Genomic DNA, 16664 nt, shown 5'->3' with positions numbered 1-16664 from the left:
TCAGTGCAGCCCCACACTAGAAAGCTGGCCCACGCCAGGGAGGAACAGAAGGCCTCATTTACACCAGGGAGCCAGATGAAGCTCGCACCGAGGTCAGCTTACAAACCGCGCCTCTCCTTTCTCCTCTCCGCATGAAAGGCACATGGTCTCCCAGACCCAGCCAGAACCAAGGACTGCCTCCAGAGTAACTTTCTCTCAGAGTCAGGGGGAGGGGGAGGCAGCTCAGTAAGACCAAGGGACCCGATGTCTGGATGTCGGTTTGTGGTGTACACTGAAAGCTTTAAGTACCTCAAAATAGCATTTTTTAAAAACGTAAAAACATTCAAAATACACTTACCACCAACTAAAGCCAAACTCACTGCCATCCAGTTTGTTTAGACTCATGGCAGCCCGTGTGTTACACAGAAGAACTGTGTCCCATAAGGTCTTCTTGGCTGTAATCTTTACAAAAGCAGATCAGCAAGCCTTCTCTCTGGTGGCACCTCTGGGTAGGTTTGAACTACCAGCCTTTCAGTAGCAGCTGAGAGCCACCATTTGCACAGCCCAGAACCTAAACCTACCGCAGCCCCAGCCATTGAAAACTGAGTATTTTCCCAAGTGAAGTGAAAACTTCAGTTCACATAAAAGCTGGCACGCAGATGTTTCGTGCGGCTTTATTCGTAATCGCCAAAAACTAAAAACAACCCACTTGTCTATAACAGGAGGGCAAATATAAACAAACTCTGGTACACTGGTCCGGTATAAAAAGGAACGCTTTGATACACAGAACAACATCACGAATGAATCTCAAATACACTCTGCCCAGCAAAAGAAGCCAGAGTCAAAAAGCTACCCACTGTGTGATTCCATGTATCTGACTTCCTGAAAAAGGTAAAACTATGGAGACAGCGGGTGGTACACAGGGTTAAACACTGGCCCACTACCCAAAAGGTCAGCACTTCAAACCCACCCAGAGGTGCCTCAGAAGACAGGCCTGGAGATCTGCTTCCGAAAGTTTACAGCCCTGAAAACCCACCGGAGTACAGTTCTACTCTGCACAGGTGGGGTTGCCAGGAGTTGGAATCGACTCCATGGCAACTGAGGACAACAACACAGGGACAGAGAACAGATGAACGGTTGCCGGGGGGCAGCACAAGCTGGACTGCAAGGTGGGAGAACCCTGAGGGATGACGGAACCGCTCCGCATCTTCACGGTGGTGGCAGGGGTCACGCAACACCACGCAGCTGTCAAAAGTCATGGAAATGCACACCAAAAAGGTGAACTATTCTGTGTCCCCTAAAAAACTAAATGAATACTGAGTTTAAAAGATGTCATGATCAACAAGGATCCAATAGTTGGAGCTTGGCCAAAAGGGAGAAAAAGTGTGGACCAGAGCTTCAAATTCTTATCGGAAACCAGGATACTGGATACACTGAGAGTGGTGGAACTCTGGGATCTACTGCCTGGAAACAACTCTGAAGTCTTGAAATGCAACCACCCCATGAAATCATCTTGAAACGAAACAATTTGGCTCACTTAATAATGTTCACCTTGAGCACCGTGCTCTTTTAAAGAATTCTCCAGATGAGATTGAAAAGACAACAGTAACTCTAATACACAGACAAGAGCTTGAAGGGCCAGAGAAAGAAAAAAGTGAAGGGCGGTGAACAATTATGGGCAGAGCTGGGGAGGATGACCAAGTCTGGAACCACTGTCAACGAACTGTACCTGTGAAAACTGTTGAATGGGCGTATGCACTCTTGTGTACGTTTTCACCAAAAACTTAAAAAAAAAAAAAAATAATGAATGATCAGGCAGTTACTCAGAATAACACGGTGAGTGCTACAACAGGGGAAGAGAGGTGGAGACCAGTGGGACGGTTAGATTTTGAACGTGGAAACCGGTAAAAAAGCGCTTTCGTTTCTCCCAGACTTTCAGTTTCAGTGGCCTTGGACCTTCTCCCGCCCAGGTCACACCCAGAGCTGCCCGACAGGAAAAGCGAGCGCCCCAGGGCTCAACCTCGCCTCCGGGCGCAGGATGAGCAAAAATAGCAAGCGGCGGCGCGCGCAGGCCCGGCTGGAAACCGCAGTCTTGCCTCCCAAACCCTCCAAGAACCGGCGGCGCCAGACGCCAACGCCGGCTCCCGCCCCGCCCCCGCCCAGACGTTTCCAAAGGACGCTCGGCCGGCGCGCGAGTCCCGAGCGTGCGGGCTTCCCCTGGCGGCTCCCGGGGACCCCCGGCCCCCCGAAAACCGGGGCGTGCCAAGAGACACCCGGAGAGGCGCCGGCCAGCCGCACCGCGGCCCCTCCTGCTCCGCACGCTGGCTGCCGAGCCCGCCGCGCGGCGGAGAAACGGCCACTCGAGCGCACGGTCGCGGGCGCCCCAGCCGGGGGCCGAGGGCTCGTGACAGTCCCACCCGCGCGGGTCTCGAGCACGGCCCGGCGCGCGCCGTTGGAAATTTCCACTCGGCCACCCGGCGCCCTGTCACTGCCCAGGCGCAGGCCGGTCCTCTCGGCTCCGGGGAAGAGAGTTCCTAAGGAGAAACCCCAGCGCCGGCGGGGGACGGGACGGGGAGGCTGTCCCGCCGTGGCAGCGCTCCCGTCCGCGGGGTGACTCCGCCGCACACACGGACCCCCGCCGGGCGCGCCTCGGACGCCCCGTAACTGACGCCGGGTGGCCTGGCTGCGCTCTGCCCTCGAAATGAATCACACTTTAGAAAAGGGGAAACTGAGGACCTTGACAGCGCAAAAAATCGCCGGCCGAGAAAACTTAACGTCAACGCGGAGCCCACGGAAGAGCGTGGCTGGGGCTCCCGGCCCCTCGGGCGCCCCTCGGGACGCGGCGCCCCGTCCCCGCCTCTGCGCCCGGGAAGCCGGCGGCAGCGGCGCGACCCCAGCGGGGCTCCGGGAGCGCTTCCAGCGCGTCTCCGCGGCCGGCGGCCCCTCCGGGCGGCCGGGCGGGCAGGGTACTCACGTAGACGGGCAGCGGCCACGGGTAGACGGCGGGCTCGGCCCCCACGGGCGACTTGAGCCTCAGCTCCAGCTTCTCGCCCATGTCGGCGCGCGCGACCGCCGCACCATGCTAGTCGGGCGGTTGGGGGAGGGGCGGGCGGGCGCCCGGGGGGAGGGGCGGGCGGGCGGAGGGCGGAGGGCGGGGCGGGAGGCTGAGGGAGGGGGCCCGGCCTGGCCTCGGCCGCCGCCGCCGCCGCCGCCGCGCTCCCGTCCGGCCCCCGGCTCCCTCTTTGTGGTCACAGGCCCGGGGCCTCCAGCGCCGCCGCCATCTTGGGCCGGCGTGAGGCGAGCACAATGAGCCGGGGGCCGGGCGCAACCACTCCCCGCGCGCGCGTGGGGGGGGCCGGCGCGAGGAGGCGGTGCGCGCCCGCCGCCCCACCCGCCCGCCGCGCGCCGCCTCCCCTGCGGCTCCGCCCCGTGGGCTCGCCCGCCCTCGGCTGCCCTCGGACGCCCTCGCGGGCCAGGAGCGGGGACCCCGGGAAACCCCGCCGGGCGGGCAGGGCGGGTTCGGATCCCGCTCAGGGCCAGGGTGACCTTGAGCGACTCTGACTCTGTCTGGGAAAATAATTTCTCCTTGAATTATTAAAATACTAATTCTTATCGAATTATTAAAGTAATAATTCATCATTAAGTACAATAGCCGGGATAGCCAAAAGGCGGAACCAACCCAAGGGTCTGCCAACTGACGAGTGGATGATAAACACAGTAAGGAATATCCAGACCGTGGAATATTACTCAGCCGTCAACAGGAATGTGTGTGAATGATACCAAGCGGTACCCGTAAAAATGGTTAAAGTGGTAAATTTGATGCTATGTGTGTTTTGCCACAGGAACCCTGGTTAAGTGCCCGGCTGCCAACCCGAAGGCCAGGGATTCAAACCCACCCGTCGGCTCCACAGAAGAAAGGCCTGGTGATCTGCTTTCCATGAATCGAGATTACAGCCTCCAAAACCCTCTGGGGCAGCTCTGCTCTGTCACTTGGGCCGCTCTGAGTCAGAGCGCACCTAACAACAATGACGTATTTTACCACGGGGTCCTTGGGTGGCACGAATACTTTGCACGCGGTTACTAACCTAAAGGTTGGCAGTTTGAACCCACCCACTGGCTCCACGGAAGAAAGGCCTGGTAATCTACTTCAGTAAACATTACAGCCAAGAAAACCCTGTGGGGCAGTAGTTCTACTCTAACACATGGGGCCGTCATGAGTCGGAATCAACTTGACGGCGAGAGGTATATTTCATCACAAAGCAAAACCAAAAAAAAAAAAGGAATGGCGTTCTCCATGCTACAACATGGGCGAACCTTGACAACATGACGGTAAGTGGAAAAGCCCGGTACAGGATTCTGCCTGATTCCTTGTACGTGAAATGTCCGAATTAGGAAAGTCCATGGAGACAGAAAATAGGTTAGTGGTTCCTGAGGACTGGAGGAAGGGGAGAATGGAGAGTTATTGCTCAATGGGTACAGAGTTTCTGTTTGGGGTGATGAAAAAGCTCTGGAAACAGCGGTGACGGTTGCACAACATTGTGACGATAATGCCACTGAATTGTATACTAAAAAAGGGTTAGAAAGTTAAATTTTATGAATATTTAACCACAATGTGTATATTTCTTCTTGTTAATATTTCTTCTTGTTAGTTGCCCTTGTTGAGTTGACTCCCCTCTGCCTCGTGGTGACCCCATGTACGACAAAAAGAAACATTGCCCAATCCCGAAGATGGCACCACCATCACAATTGTTGGTCTGCTCAAGTCTGTTGCTGTGGCCACTCTGTACTTTGAGTGCCTTCTAACCTACGGGGCTCATCTTCCAGCATTATATCAGACAATGTTCTGTTGGGATCTATAGGGTTTTCATTTGCAAATTTTTGGAAGTAGATTGCCAGGCCTTTCTTCCTAGTCTATCTTAGTCTGGAACCTCCACTGAAACCTGTCCACTTCAGAAGACCCTGCTGGTATTTGAAGTGCCAGTGGCATTGCCTCCAGCATCACAGCAATACACCACAGTATGGCAAATTGACACACGGGTGGTGGAGATACACAGATACAGATATAAATTTAATAGTTGGAGTCCAGGCCCACGTTCTAGCTCAAAATACAGGACTCGTGCAACCAAAATGCTGCTCCTGAGCATCCACTATGTGCCAGACACTGGTGGATCAATACTGGAGAAAATGAAATCCCTGCCCACGTACAGCTTCCATTTTCATTGCAACGATAATCGTCACGGGGAAAGTACTAATTATTATAAATCCCTGGACTATTTTTATCGAGCACCTGTCATGTGCCAGCTGGGAAGCCAAGCACTTTTATTTTCAATATCTCGCTTAAATGTCACAACTCCCCAGGAAGGCGGGTGATGCTGTCATTTCATCTCTGCAGGCAAGGTACCTGAGGACCGGAGAGGCTCAGCGACTTTTGGCTCTTGAGGAGATCAGATATTTTGTCCCTCAGTTTGAGTTTTTTCTGATGTTTTTCTCAGGGTTAGATTGGGGTTATGGATTTTGTGGAGGAAGACCACAGAAATAAAATGTCATTCTCATGTGGACATATCAAAGGTACATGCTATCACTGTGATTTATTACTGATGGTATTAACCTTGATCTCCGGGCCATAGCTATCTGTTAAACCAAAGGTGGGCATTCCCCTCCTCAAATGGCCAAAGTTAAAAAGACTGACAGTATCTAGCGTTGGTGAGGATGTGGAGCAACAGGAAATCCCATGCCTTGCTGATGTTGTTGTCGTTAGATACCATTGGGTTGATTCTGACTCATAGCTACCCCGTGTACAACAGAACGGAACGGCCACATCCTGCTCCATCCTCACAACCACTGTTATACTTAAGTCCACTGTTGCAGCCACTGTGTCAGTCCCTCTTGTTGAGGGTCTTACTCTTTTTTGCTGACCCTGTACTTGGCCGAGCATGATGTCCTTCTCCAGGGGCTGGTCCCTCCTGACAACATGTCCAAAGTATGTAAGACGCAGTCTTGCCATCCTTGCTTCTGAGGAACATTCTGGTTGTACTTCTTCCAAGTCAGATTTGTTCATTCTTTTGGCAGTCCATGGGATATTCAATATTCTTCGCCAACACCACAATTCAAAGGCGTCAGCTCTTCTTCGGTCTTCCTTAGTCATTGTCCAGCTTTCACATGCATATGATGCGATTGAAAATACCATGGCCTGGGTCAGGCGCACCTTAGTCTTCAGGGTGACATCATTGCTCTTCAGCACTTTGAAGAGGTCCTTTGCAGCAGATTTGCCCAATGCAATGCGTTTTTTGCTTTCTTAACTGCTGCTTCCATGGCTGTTGATTGTGGATCCAAGTAAAATGAAATCTTTGACAACTTCAATCTTTTCTCCGTTTATCATGATGTTGCTCATTGGTCCAGCTGGGAGGATTTTTGTTTTCTTTATGTTGAGGTGTAATCCATACTGAAGGCTGTGGTCTTTGATCTTCATTAGTAAGTGCTTCAAGTCCTCTTCACTTTCAGCAAGCAAGGTTGTGCCATCTGCATAAAACAGATTGTTAATTAGTCTTCCTCCAATCCTGATGCCACATTCTTCATATAATTACTCATAGGAACATAAATAGGAATAACCACTTTGAAAGACAATTTGGCAGTATCTTCTAGAGCTAACTATACTTACTCTATGACTCAGCAATTCCTCTTCTAGATATGCGCCCAAGAGAAATAAGTGTCTGTGTGCTCCATGATCTATCTTGGAAGAAAGAAGTACAGCCAGAATGCTCCTTAGGGCCAATGATAGCGACCCTTCGCCTCATGTTCTTTGGACATGTTATCAGGAGGGACTAGTCCCTGGAGAAGGATGTCATCGTTGGTAGAGGATTGTCATGGATTGAATTATGTCCCCCAAGAATATGTGTATCGACTTGGTTAGGCCATGACTCTCAGCACGGTGTGGTTGTCCTCCATTATGTGATTGTAATTTTATGTTGAAAGGATTAGGGTGGAATTGTAACCCCACCCTTACTCAGGTCACCTCCCTGATCCAATGTAAAAGGAGTTTCCCTGGGGTGTGGCCTGCACCACCTTTTATCTCTCAAGAGATAAAAGGAAAGGGAAGCAAGCAGAGAGCTGAGGCCCTCATACCACCAAGAAAGCAGCACCAGGAGCAGAGTGCGTCCTTTGGACACGGGGTCCCTGCACCTGAGGAGCTCCTCAACCAGGGGAAGATTGAGCACATGGACCTTCCTCCAGAGCCCATGGGGAGAGAAAGTCTTCCCCTGGAGCCGACACCCTGAATTTGGACTTGTAACCTACTAAAAAAAAAAAAAAAAAAAAAAACCTGCTAGACTGTGAGAAAATCAATTTCTTTTTGTTAAAGCCATCCACGTGTGGTATCTCTGCTGTAGCAGCACTAGATGACTAAAACAAGGGTCATTGGAAAAGATGAAGACCATCAACAAGCTGGACTGACATAACGGCTGCACCAGTGGGCTCAAGCATAGCCACGATGGCGAGGACGGCACAGGACCTGGCAGTATTTCGCTCTGTTGTACATCAGTTTGCTATGAGTCAGAAGCAACTTGATGGCACCTCACAACATGTGCATCAAGCGACATATATACTAGAATGTTCAAAAAAAGCAGCTTTATTCACAGGAGCCAATGGTTGGAAACTATTTCAACCCCCTTCTAGAGGACAATGGATGAATCAATTATGGTATATTCATACCGCACAGGTGGGAACAAATTGACAATGGCAACTCAAAAGGTTAGATGAGACGCCTAGGGTGCAGTGAGTTTATGTTCATGGTGGTGGAATGATTTGGAAAAGGAGAGTGAGAGTGGTTGCACAGCTCGAAGAATGGAATTGATGTCACTGAATTATATACGTAGAAACTGTTGAAATGGTGTCTGATTTACTGTGCGTATTTTCACACAAAAAATAATATTTGTGTTTAAAAAAAGGGATACCGCACAGCACTGGAAAAGAGTGAAGTACTGATACACACCCAACATGGACAAATCTCACAGATACATGTTGAGCGAAGGCAGTCAAACACAACAAAAGAGAACATACTCCATTTCTATGAAGTTAGAAAACAGACAAAACTAATCCATGGTGTTCAAAGTCAGAGGGTACCTCTGGGGGGTGTTGGTGGAGAAGGAACATGAGGGACTTCTGGGGGTTGGAAGTGTTCCATACTGTGATCTGGTGGTGGTTACTTGGAGGTATATATAGGTAAAGCATCACTCACCTGGTCGCTTGAGATCAGCACACTTTGTGTCCTTTTTTAATGTATGTTTTGCTTCAAATAAAAAAGAGAGGGGAGAATTTAAGAAAATAACCAAGTCTAGAGACTCCAAGAATTGTGTGTGGTTGACGAGATGGCTCCAAGAAGCTGCCATGAGACTGAAATAGAAGAGAATTTTATTTGGTTTGTTTCGGTGTTCTTAATCAATGTGCTCGGACTAGCTGGAATAGCTTGAGGGCAAAGCTTGGACACTTGAAGTTGTCCAGGTATGACCTTGCATTGTTCTCAAGAAATGTATCATTAAGGGGAGGGCTTCGCTCACTCACAAGTCTTCCTTCTGCGCACCAGTTGGTAATCTCTAAGTTTAAAAATGTTGGGGGATTCCAGGAAAGCTCCAAGCTCTTGGGCTGCCCTAAAACTCTAAGCTGACCGTCATCCTGGGGCCAAGGAGAGGCTCATGAGTAAGGAGGCCTGGGTGTTTTTAGCAAGACAAAGCAAGAACTAGAGCCTCTTAAGTTACTACCCTGGCCAGAGGAGCAGGCTGGGGACAGCAGTTCAGCACCACGGAGAGTTCCCAGTTGCCCAGAAAGGGGCAGGAGACCAGGTCTGCGAAGGGGCAAGATACAGCAACCCAGGCTAAGAGGGTGAGGGTGAAGGGCAGGGACCCCGTCTGTTTTATTCACTGTCACATATACCCATCATATAGCTTAATACCTGCCACTGCATAACTGCTTAATAAATACTTGTTGAGAAATTAACTACAGTACTTGCTTCCAGGGATGAGAAGTGGGTGGTGAGGGAAAGGGGAAGAAGGGAGATTCCTCTCATCACTGTATAGGCTTTTCAACCACTTGAATCCCACGACTTGTGCCCATATCACCAAGACCGCTCCTCAGGTGTTGCTCAAATGGTTCCAGTTTTGACTATATTGGGAGCTCTTTCAGTTGGCTTCGGTGTGCATACCCACATCATTATGGTGTTTTCATTTGATTTTTTTTTAAATCACTTTCTTACTTTCTGGCACTACAAGATGTCCCAGCCTCATCTTGTATATTTCTTGTCCCAGTCTAGAAGCAGCCGCTTCTCCAAAGGGTCCTACTTCCTCTCACAGGAGAATGGCATTAGAAACCAAGATCTGAGTGCAGGGTGTCAGACTGACACTACCAAGTGTTGGTGAGGACGTGGAGCAACGGGAACTCTCACACATTGCTAATAGGAGCATGAATAGGACCAACCATTTTGAAAAACAACTTGTCAGCATCTACTAGAGCCAACTATACTTACTCCATGACTCACCAATTCCTCTTCTAGGTATCTGCCCAAGAGAAATAAGTCTCTATGCCCATCAGGTGAAATATGCTAGGATGTTCACAGCAGTTTTATTCACAAGTGCCTATTGTGTTCCATGTAATGAGAGAGGGAGAAGTGATAGGAGTCTCTACAAACTGCTTTTGTTAATCAAGAACGTTAAGGACATGGTACTTAAGAAAGCTTGTTCTCTAAAATCCTAAACTGTCAGACTCCTTGCTGTTTGTGATCCCATCTGTAAGAATGCTACATCCCACTCTTACCTGGAGGATCTGAGTCCTTCAGGTCACTTTGACCCAGAGAAACCACCTGGATTCCAATCCAGGTCCAGGGCTTCAGATAAAGGATGTTTAGACACAATACTCCACTTGGTAGTTTCCAAGGAAAAAGGAGCCTGAGTCTGCGTCTCAGCCCCAGCTGAATGCTAACCTCTTCAGGCATAGCCCTGCTTTGCTTACCACACTTTGCTTCATTTAAATATCACCTAAACGCTGCTTTCCCTCCAAATCCTATAGTAGCCTGTCTTTTTTATTATTTATTTTGGTGGGGTGCCCCATCCTTCCTCTGCTATGCAGTCTCTCTTGCTGTACCAAGTAAATAAACCTAACTTTGGGGGAATACAATTGTGTCCCTAGGAAGTCTTTATCAAATAGGCTTTAGGAGTGAAGAGGATGGTAGCTTGCAGAGGTCTGTTTTCGAAACACAAAGAAACCAGGATTAAACAAACAAACAAGAAAAACAGTGCCATCAGCTTATAGTGACCCTGTAGGACCCAGTCTATCACCCCATAAGGTTTCCGAAGCTGTAATCTTTATAGATGGAGCCCTGGTGGGGCGGTGGCTAACTGCTTGGCTGCTAACTGAAAGGTCAGTGATTTGAACCCACCAGCCGCTCCACGGAGAAAGATGTGGCAGTCTGCTTCTGCAAAGGCCCTTATGAGTTGGAATCCACTGGAGGGCAATGGGTTGGGTTTTTGTTTCGTTTTGTTGCTAATCTTTAGGGAAGCAGGCTGCCACATCTTTCTGCTGCTGAACAGCTAATAGGTTTGAATCTTCTACCTTTTGGTTAGCAGCCGAGCACTTTAACCACTGTGCCACCAGGGTTTTAAACAGCTTTTCTGTGTGATGTTGGACAATTCATTCAGCTGCTCTGAGCTCTTTCTGCATTAGCACAGTGAGTGGGTCAGTGGATTTGCCCCACTGAACTTCCAGTGGGCGCTGTGGGAGTCAAAGAAGAGAAACTAGACACACTTCAATTGTCCTTGTCACGGGAGGGAACAGGGGAAAGGTCTTGAGGGTGTGGATAGGGCTGTGATATGGGCAGGAACAAGCAGGGCCAGGATCTACAACTCAGAGATTAAGTCCCAAAATGTCAGTAAATGTCCTCATTAGTGTCTCTCATTCTTTTTCCCCTTTCTTCCTTTGAACTGTCTGCACTGAAGAATTCCCAGAAATATGGTTGCCAGATTTAGCAAATAATAATATAGGACCCTCAGTTAAACTAGAATTTTAGGCTAATTTTTCAGAATAAGTTTTTTAATGTAAGTATGTCCAAGATATTGCATGGGATTTACTTATACTAAAAAATTATTCCTTGTTTCCCTAAAATTCAAATGTAATTTGTTATTAGGTGCTGTCGAGTTGTTTCCAACTCATAGTGACCCCCATGTACAATAGAATGAACCACTGCCCAGTCTCGCGCCAGCCTCACAGTCATTGCCATGTTTGAGCCCCCTTTGCAGCCACTGTGTCAATCCATGTCGTTGAGGGTCCTCCTCTTTTTCCCTGACCCTCTGCCTTCCAAGCATGATGTCCTTCTCCAGGGACTGGTCCCTCCTGATAACATGTCCAAAGTATGTCAGGCGAAGCCTGGCCATCCTCACTTCTGGCCAGACTTCTTCCAAGACAGAGTGGTTCCTTCTTTGCACAGTCCATGGTATATTTAACATTCTTTGCTAATACCATAATTCAAAGGCATCAGTTCTTCTTTGATCTTCCTTATTCATTGCCCATCTTTCACATGCGTATGAGTAGATCAAAAACATCACGGCTTGGGTCAGCCACACCTTAGTCCTCAAAGTGAAGTGTTTGCTTTTCAACACTTTAAAGATGTCTTATGCAGCAGATTTGCCCCGTGTAGTACATTGTTTGATTTCTTGACTGCTACTCCCATGGGTGTAAATTGTGGATCCAAGTAAAATGAAATCCTTGACAACTCAGTCTTTTCTCCATTTATCATGATGTTGCTCACTGGTCCAGTTGGGAGGATTTTTGTTTTCTTTATGTTGAGGTGTGATCCATACTGAAGACTGTAGTCTTTGATCTTCATCAGTAAGTGCTTCAAGTCCTCTTCACTTACAGCAAGCAAGGTTGTGTTACCTGCATAACGCAGGTTGTTAATGAGTCTTCCTCCAAACCTGATGCCCCGTTCTTCTGCCTGTAGTCCAACTTCTTGGATTATTTGCTCAGCATACAGATTGTATAGGTGAAGTGAAAGGATACAACCCTGAGGCATACCTTGTTATTACAGAAACATAAAATGTCCCCACACCCAGGACCTTCTTTGTTTCTCAGTCACTCCACCCTCATTGTCTCCCCCTCCCCTGCCCTCTGTTTTCCCGGCCCCAGCCCTGTCCTCCATTCACTTGGTTTGAGTGATTGGATTCACTCTTTCAGGCCTGCTGGTGCCCCAGGGCTTGATGAACAGAGGAGAGGACTTTCGCATTCACTGAGAACAATGAGCCCTGTTGGCTCAGTAGTTAAACGCACCTGGCTGCTAATCAAAAGGTCAGCAGTTTAAACAGCCCTTTACATCCCGTCAGGGTTGACTAGAGAGCACTGGGTTTGGTGTTTTGGAAGAGCAGTGATTGGCTGGTATACTTTTCCAATACCACATTTTCAATTCCCACCTGTTATGGGTTGAATTGTGTCTCCCCAGAAAGACATACTGAAGCCCTAACAACCAGTATCTGTGAATGTGAACTTCTTCGGCAATAGGGTCTTTGAAGATGTTATCAGTTAAATTAATACATAGTAGGGTTGGTCCTAATCCCATGGAACTGGTGGCCTTACAAATACCAATATAGTATTTTTGCCATAAGCTTTTAACATGAATCTAATCACCAGAAAATTTCAGACAAAGCCAAATTCGGGACATTCTACAGAAAAAGAGGCCTAACATTCTTCAAAAATGCCAGTGTCATGAAGACCAAAAAAAAAAAAAAAAAAGACTAGGAACATGTTCTCAGTCAAAGGAAACCAAAGAGAAGAATCAGCTCTGGGTTGGAGGGAAAACAAAACAGTTGTAAAAGACATTATTGAGACCATTGGGAGAATTTGAAAATGGACTATCTATTTGATCATATTGATTTAGGAAATAATATTGGAGTCATTATTCCCTGTCCTTGAGCAGAAGGTGACCCACCTGGAGCTGGACTCACAAGGACTGGCAAGGACACATCAACTGGGCCCTGAGATAAAGACAAAAGATAGGATAATCTTGGAAGCTATCTTTTAGGGAATTTTCACTTAAGCCAGAACACAGAAGACTTTCCACTCTTATCTTTTTCTATTAACATTTAGTGAACAGAAATCTGTTAGACCAATGAAGACCCTCCTGACTGTCCTTACTGAAACCTGTGCCAATGATTGTTAAGAAAGACAATTCAAAATGTCTCTAGCCAATCTGTGAAAAGGTGAACCTTTCAATGGTTTCTCCAATTTGTAATGATAATTTGTTTCCTGATAACTCTGTAACCTTCCTTGAACCCAGACAGGCATGGCTGTGACAACATGCTTGTCCATTTTCCCATTCTTTCCTATTCTGTAATATTCTCTGGACCCAGACAGGCATGGCTGTGACAACATGCTTGTCTATTTTCCCATTCTGTAAGATTCTCTGGACTCGGGCAGGCATGGCTGTGACAACATGCTTGTCCATTTTCCCATTCTTTCCTATTCTGTAATCTCTGGACCCAGACAGGCATGGCTGTGACAACATGCTTGTCCATTTTCCCATTCTTGCCTATTCTGTAAGATTCTCTGGACCCAGACAGGCATGGCTGTGACAACATGCTTGTCCATTTTCCCATTCTTGCCTCTTCTGTAAGATTCTCTGGACCCAGACAGGCATGGCTGTGACAACATGCTTGTCTATTTTCCCATTCTTTCCTATTCTGTAAGATTCTCTGGACTCGGGCAGGCATGGCTGTGACAACATGCTTGTCCATTTTCCCATTCTTTCCTATTCTGTAATATTCTCTGGACCCAGACAGGCATGGCTGTGACAACATGCTTGTCCATTTTCCCATTCTTGCCTCTTCTGTAAGATTCTCTGGACCCAGACAGGCATGGCTGTGACAACATGCTTGTCTATTTTCCCATTCTTTCCTATTCTGTAAGATTCTCTGGACTCGGGCAGGCATGGCTGTGACAACATGCTTGTCCATTTTCCCATTCTTGCCTATTCTGTAAGATTCTCTGGACCCAGACAGGCATGGCTGTGACAACATGCTTGTCCATTTTCCCGTTCTTGCCTATTCTGTAAGATTCTCTGGACTCAGGCAGGCATGGCTGTGACAACATGCTTGTCCATTTTCCCATTCTTACCTATTCTGTAAGATTCTCCGGACTTGGGCAGACATGCCTGTGGCAGCATGCTTGTCCTTTTTCCCATTCTTGCTTACTCTGTAATATTTCCTTGGATTCAGGCAGACACTAGCTCTGGCAGCATGCTTGTCCATTTCCCATTTTTATCTTTTTGAATACATGCTGAATAAAGCTTTCTTTTTGCTTTACTGAACTTTGTGATTTTTTTCCCCTACGACAATATTATTGTGTCAGTATTAAGGTTTCTGAATGTGGTCATGTTACTGTGGTTACCTGTAATATTCTTGTTCTTGGAGTGGGCACGACGGTAAGAAAAACCTAAGTTCTGGAATTAGACCTGCATTCAAATCCCAATTCTCCCACTTAGCGATTGTCTGTCTATCCTTGGCCAAGGGTCCTGAGATTCCAATTTTTATACAAACCTTGTTTGGGCATTTGATAAGTAAAACTGAGTAAATATTCAATTAGTATGTCCATTATAACCATCATTATCACCACCAGTGTTGTAGTTGTGTGCCATCGAGTCCATTCCTATTCATACAGATTATAACCAAATGTAACAGAGTAGAGCTGCCCCACGGGATTTCCTGGGCCATAGTCTTTATGGGGAGCCCTGACGGTGCAGTGGTTAAGAGCTATGGCGCCCTTGGAAACCCTATGGGGCAGTTCTACTCTGTCCTATAGGGTCACTATGAGTTGGAATTGACTTGACAACAATGGGTTTGGTTTTTTTGTTTGGAATCTTTATGGGAGCAGATCACCAGGTCTTCCGTCCTGCAGAGCCTCTGGTGGGCTTGAACCACCAACCTTATGGTTAGCAGCTGAGCACTTAACCATTGTTCCACCAGGGCTCCTTACCATCATTGTTACCATCATCTATACCTTTATTACTAACTCTTTCTCTTCCTTCTCCCCTTGTTGGCCAACAGGGAATATACTAACTCTGCTTTACAGTCGGGGAAACTGAGGGCCAGGATCACACTGTCAAGTTGAATGCTAGTCTTAGTTACCTAGTGCTGCTGTAACAAAAATACCGCCAGTGAATGGCTTTAACAAAGAGAAATTGATTCTCTCACAGTCTAGGGGACTAGAAGTCCAAATTCAGGGTGTCATCTCCAGGAGAAGGCTTTCTCTCTCTGTCAGCTCTGGGAGAAAGTCCTTGTCATTAATCTTGCCCTGATCTAGAAGCTTCTCAGTACAAGGACCCCAGGCCCCAGGGACACACTCTGTTCCTGGGTCTTGTGTCTTGGGGATGTGAGGTCCTTCTGCCTCTCTGCTTGCTTCTCTCTTTTGTATTTCAAAAGAGATTGATTCAAGATACAACCTACTCTTGTACATTGGGTCTTGCCTTATTTATGTAACTGCCTCTAATCCTGCCTCACTGGCATCATAGAGGTTAGGATTTACAGCCCATAGGAAAATCACATCAGATGACAAAATTGTGGACGATCACACATTACCACGAATCATGGCCCAGTCAAGTTGACATTCACATTTTTGGTGATACAATTCAATCTATAACAATGCTGATGGATCCTTGGCAGGGACTTGACCGTATCCCCTCTGTCCCAGCCTCCTCAGCCACCACCCTGGCAGCCCCACCTGGCACTGTCTGTCTCTCTGCATCCTCACTGTGGACCAGGTGCGTGTGGTTACGAGGACCACGGGTGATGCAAGATGACAGATTCATTGCTGGGCTTGCCTTGGACCTCCTCCCCAGCTGCCAGGGGCCTGAAGCAGCGTAACTGGTGTCTCTGGAGGCAAGAGGTGCCCCATGGTTCACCAGGCTTCAGGCCCAGCCCTGGGACTGCACCCCTCAAAGGCAGAGTCAGAATGTGTTTTTCTGTCTCTAATTTCAAATCCTGCTCTGCCACTGATTTGCTGTGTGACCAGGGGCAAGTCACCTCCCTCTCTGAGACCCAGCCTCCTCAACTGCCAGTTGAACACAATCACAAGCATCTCACAGATGGTCATTTATTCATTCTGCAAACACTGTTGACAAAACCAACTGCTGGCGACAATGCAGAGCACCAGGAACTCGCCCACCGCTGTAGGAGTTGTGAATTGTAGGTCCACTTTGGAAAACGGTTAAGACGATGCCTCACCTGACCCCTGTGGACCCTGTCAAGCTCATCTTCCTCTTCTCCCTAGTCCTCTATCTCTGCTCACTGTGCTCCAATCACACCAGCCACCTCTCTGTCCCTCCAATATGTCCAATTTTTTCTAATCCTTGAGTTTGCCCTGGCCTCTCCCTGGACCACTTTTTCTTTCAGCCACCTGGCCACCCCCTTGTCCTCCTCCTCGGCTCATTGCCAAAGTCGGCAGAAAGTAGAGACTCAGGATGTTGTTGGATGGATAGATGGACGGATGGGTGAATGAAAGAAGGAAGGAAGAGGTGAATGGAGAAACGGATGGATGCATGGTGAATGGACGGAGGGGTATATAAATGGGTGGATGATGGATGAATAGATGAACCCTTATTTGTGGACAAGGGAACTAATTCAGAGCTTAAGCTGGGACTGATCAGAAGTGCCTGGACC

General features: G+C 48.0%; 1 protein-coding gene across 2 annotated transcripts in view; it reads right to left on the bottom strand.

Annotated features, from left to right (window-relative positions):
* DOT1L (DOT1 like histone lysine methyltransferase) overlaps positions 1-3081 on the bottom strand; it is a 71389-nt gene extending 68308 nt beyond the window's left edge. The window contains exon 1 of one of the 2 annotated variants that reach the window (XM_064280174.1): positions 2954-3081. In XM_064280174.1, coding sequence (XP_064136244.1) covers positions 2954-3034 — 81 coding nt within the window. In that variant the 5' untranslated portion in view covers positions 3035-3081. The remainder of the gene's footprint in view (positions 1-2953) is intronic. The other variant, XM_064280171.1, reaches the window with a different exon arrangement.
* Positions 3082-16664: the final 13583 nt, after the last annotated feature.

This window comes from Loxodonta africana, chromosome 3, assembly GCF_030014295.1.
Source record: "Loxodonta africana isolate mLoxAfr1 chromosome 3, mLoxAfr1.hap2, whole genome shotgun sequence".
NCBI classification, from domain to species: Eukaryota; Metazoa; Chordata; class Mammalia; order Proboscidea; family Elephantidae; genus Loxodonta; species Loxodonta africana.
Note: the sequence above shows the minus strand (reverse complement) of the source record. Positions and strands in the feature narration are given on the sequence as shown.